General features: G+C 44.6%; 1 protein-coding gene across 1 annotated transcript; it reads right to left on the bottom strand.

Annotated features, from left to right (window-relative positions):
* Positions 1–825: 825 nt before the first annotated feature.
* Positions 826–2,284, bottom strand: LOC143030060 (uncharacterized). The gene is made up of 2 exons (XM_076193264.1): positions 1,220–2,284; positions 826–864 (listed from the first exon to the last, which is right to left on the bottom strand). Exons 1-2 carry the CDS (start codon positions 2,231–2,233, stop codon positions 826–828), a joined length of 1,053 nt encoding a protein of 350 aa, XP_076049379.1. The 5' UTR covers positions 2,234–2,284.
* Between the last annotated feature and the right edge of the window lie 591 nt (positions 2,285–2,875).

Genomic DNA, 2,875 nt, shown 5'->3' with positions numbered 1-2,875 from the left:
AGTTGCACATTAACGAGAAAAAATTGTCTCACATTTTCATATCCAACACATGCAACAATGGATGTGACAAAACGATCTTTATATTGCATGGCTTCCGAGTTTATGCCTTGGGATTCGCTGTAGTCGATTTAGTGGAGCAGCTTATGGCCGCCGTCGAAGTTTATCAAAGAAAACGGATATATACGAGTCATCATCCGTTCTCTCTAGTACTTCGTTTGAATGGTAAAGGGTGACCATTATTTTGCTCAGACCGTCAACTTCCGAACACAATTTTTTTTTTATCAGCATAAGCACTATGTAAAAAAAATATTCTACGTATAAAAATATACCAAAATATATCATAAATGATAACAAATATTGCTTTACAGAAAAACAGCTACATACTCGAGTTTATATGAGAAAAAATGTCTCATGGGAAATCTTAATCTAACCTCCTTAATCTCATTTCAAAGATAAGGGAACAAAGTTATAAGCATGTCAAACCACACTGATATTTGCCGTTGGTTAAATCACGACATGAACAAAAATTGTGGATAAACTAGAGTATTCAACTAAACCATACCTAAAATGAAATCAGCTGTAAAACTGCTTTCATCGCCCTAAAAATTATCTCCATGGCTGAAATAAAAAATTGTTACAGATATTATAAGATCCTATGATAAATACATTCAGCAATAAAAATTATGTCATTATCTTACAGTGAAGAGAATACCCTTCACAGTGAAGGGGGTAAAATTATCATTACCCTTCTCACTTCTAACGAACCCATTTGTGCTGACTGCCACCAAGCGATTTTATGTAACCTATAGTGACCCATAGTGTAGCCTAATGGGGTTCTAGGGCAACTGCCCCTGAGAACTGTTCCTTGGACAATTGACCAATATGATAATTGATCCTGGACAACTGCTCCCATTGATACTCTCTCTCTCTCACTCACACACACACACACACACACACACACACACACACACACACCGCATACAAACAATGCCTTATCGGAGGGAATGGGTGACGGCTTTTTGTGTTGTAATGCTTTTAAGTCCCAGTTGGGGACCGATCTCAGGACCGCTGAGTTAGCAGTCCAAGACGGTAGTGCTACACCATATGTGTGTGTGTGTGTATGTTTATTTAACTAAGTAAACTTGAGTACAATCCATCTCTATTATTCTAACCACCTTTTTCATAGTGACAATTTTTTTCTGCCACCTGGAATACTCACCTGTTCACTCTCTCGACGACGTGCGCTGCGTTGATGTTGATAATGAATCAGATTAGCCAACTGCTGTGTCCTCTCGGTCATACTCAGCTTCTTCCCCGGAATTCGGGGTCCGGGAGACGCGAAGGCTCCCGCCGCCTGGGTCGGCGAATGAGGAGGAACCGACTGAAACTCGCCTAAGTGTTTGACCTGAACACTTTCTTCGACGACCTTTTCCTTCTTCTCGCTGGCCGACGAGAGCCATCGGTTTGGGTTCTTAGGATTCCCGTCTCCCGCCAGCTGGACGGCAATGGTCACCGGGTTACGCGGGATGGTTCCGCAGGAAATGGGCCGGGTTTCTACGATGCCAACTTTCCTGTGGACGGTCCGTGGTTCCTTGTAGGAGGCACTGGAACCGAAAGGCTGACGAGCCCGCAGGTCCTTGGCCCTCGAGTCTATACGGTTAAGGTTAAGACCGCGGTCAAGACTCACGAACATGGCCAAACGCTGCCAATGCTGCCGAGCTTTGGTCTGGACTTGGCCCTCCTTTCTGAGTTTCCGGACGTCCTCGGCCGACCTGACCATGGACAGCGTGATGGGTGACCTGAGATGACGCAGAGGCCATCCGCTCGCACGGTACTCTCCAGAATTCATCATATCACCAATACTCAAAGTCGATGTAGTGAGGATCTGGTGACTTCTGCTCCGTCTGCCCCCAGGACCTTCTACGCCCAGAAAGGTCTGCGACCTGGTGGACTTGACCACGCCACGGGACACCTGCCTCCCTAAATCGTTCTCGGGAACAAGACCCCTCGTTCTTCGAGAATGTCCGAGCAAATTGTAGCTATCTAAGTTCGATATGTCGGTGAGGCTTAAACTCTTTTTCCGTCTGAGTCCCTTGGCGTTCACGAAGGCCATAGCATCCACGGAGTCTGCTTGTGACCTCCCCAAGTCGAGGGAGTTGAGGGTGGCCAGGGAAGTCTTGAGAGGAAACACGAGGGCTTGGTCCAAGGAAGAGGTCGAGGACATGTTCGACATGTTCTCCTCGTTGTTTTCGCGAGGACCAACGTGTTCGGTCTCTTTCTTACAAGTTCTTTACAGTCAACATAGACATGTCATTACTGAAATCAGATATTTCGGTGAGATACAGACAAAACGAACAAGATATGTTTAAGAATGTCAAACACATAACTACCCGAAAATGTACATATTTTACGCACTATTTCAAGAGAGTTCATAAAGTGTGTTTTTCAGCTTAAGGATCATAAGATTATTTCCGAAAAAAAAAAAAAAATACACTTAATAAAGATCAAATGGATATCAGTGAACCATTAACAAAACATGAAAGCAGTTGACATGAAAATGACTATTCATCCATGATAATTATATCTAATTTCAGAACAAAAAACTTCGTGATTCAGCAATATGCGTACATATCGTGTATATTCTGTGTGCGTGTGTGTGCGTGTGTGTGCGTGTGTGTGTGTGTGTGTGTGTGTGTGTGTGTGTGCGCGCGTACGTGCGTCACTGGGCGTGAGTGTGATTGTAGTTCTTGGTATGGAGAGAGATGTGGGTCCTGATGGTGCGGGTAAAGATGTCAGTTTAGGTGAGGTGTAGGTGTGGGTGTAGGTGTAGGAGCAGGTGCAGGTGTTGAGGGAGTGAGAGCAAAAACTGACTGCC

Source organism: Oratosquilla oratoria, chromosome 11, assembly GCF_046742065.1.
Source record: "Oratosquilla oratoria isolate Oo_2021 chromosome 11, ASM4674206v1, whole genome shotgun sequence".
NCBI lineage: Eukaryota > Metazoa > Arthropoda > Malacostraca > Stomatopoda > Squillidae > Oratosquilla > Oratosquilla oratoria.
The sequence above is the reverse complement of the archived record's forward strand: the minus strand, read 5'-3'. Positions and strand labels throughout refer to the sequence as shown.

Excerpts from the sequence above, each read along its gene's own strand:
- LOC143030060 (XM_076193264.1), bottom strand. The coding sequence starts at position 2,233 with ATGTCGAACATGTCCTCGACCTCTTCCTTGGACCAAGCCCTCGTGTTT. Across the intron at positions 865-1,219 it reads GTCGTCGAGAGAGTGAACAG|GAACAGTTCTCAGGGGCAGT; the intron begins GTGAGTATTCCA and ends CAATTGTCCAAG.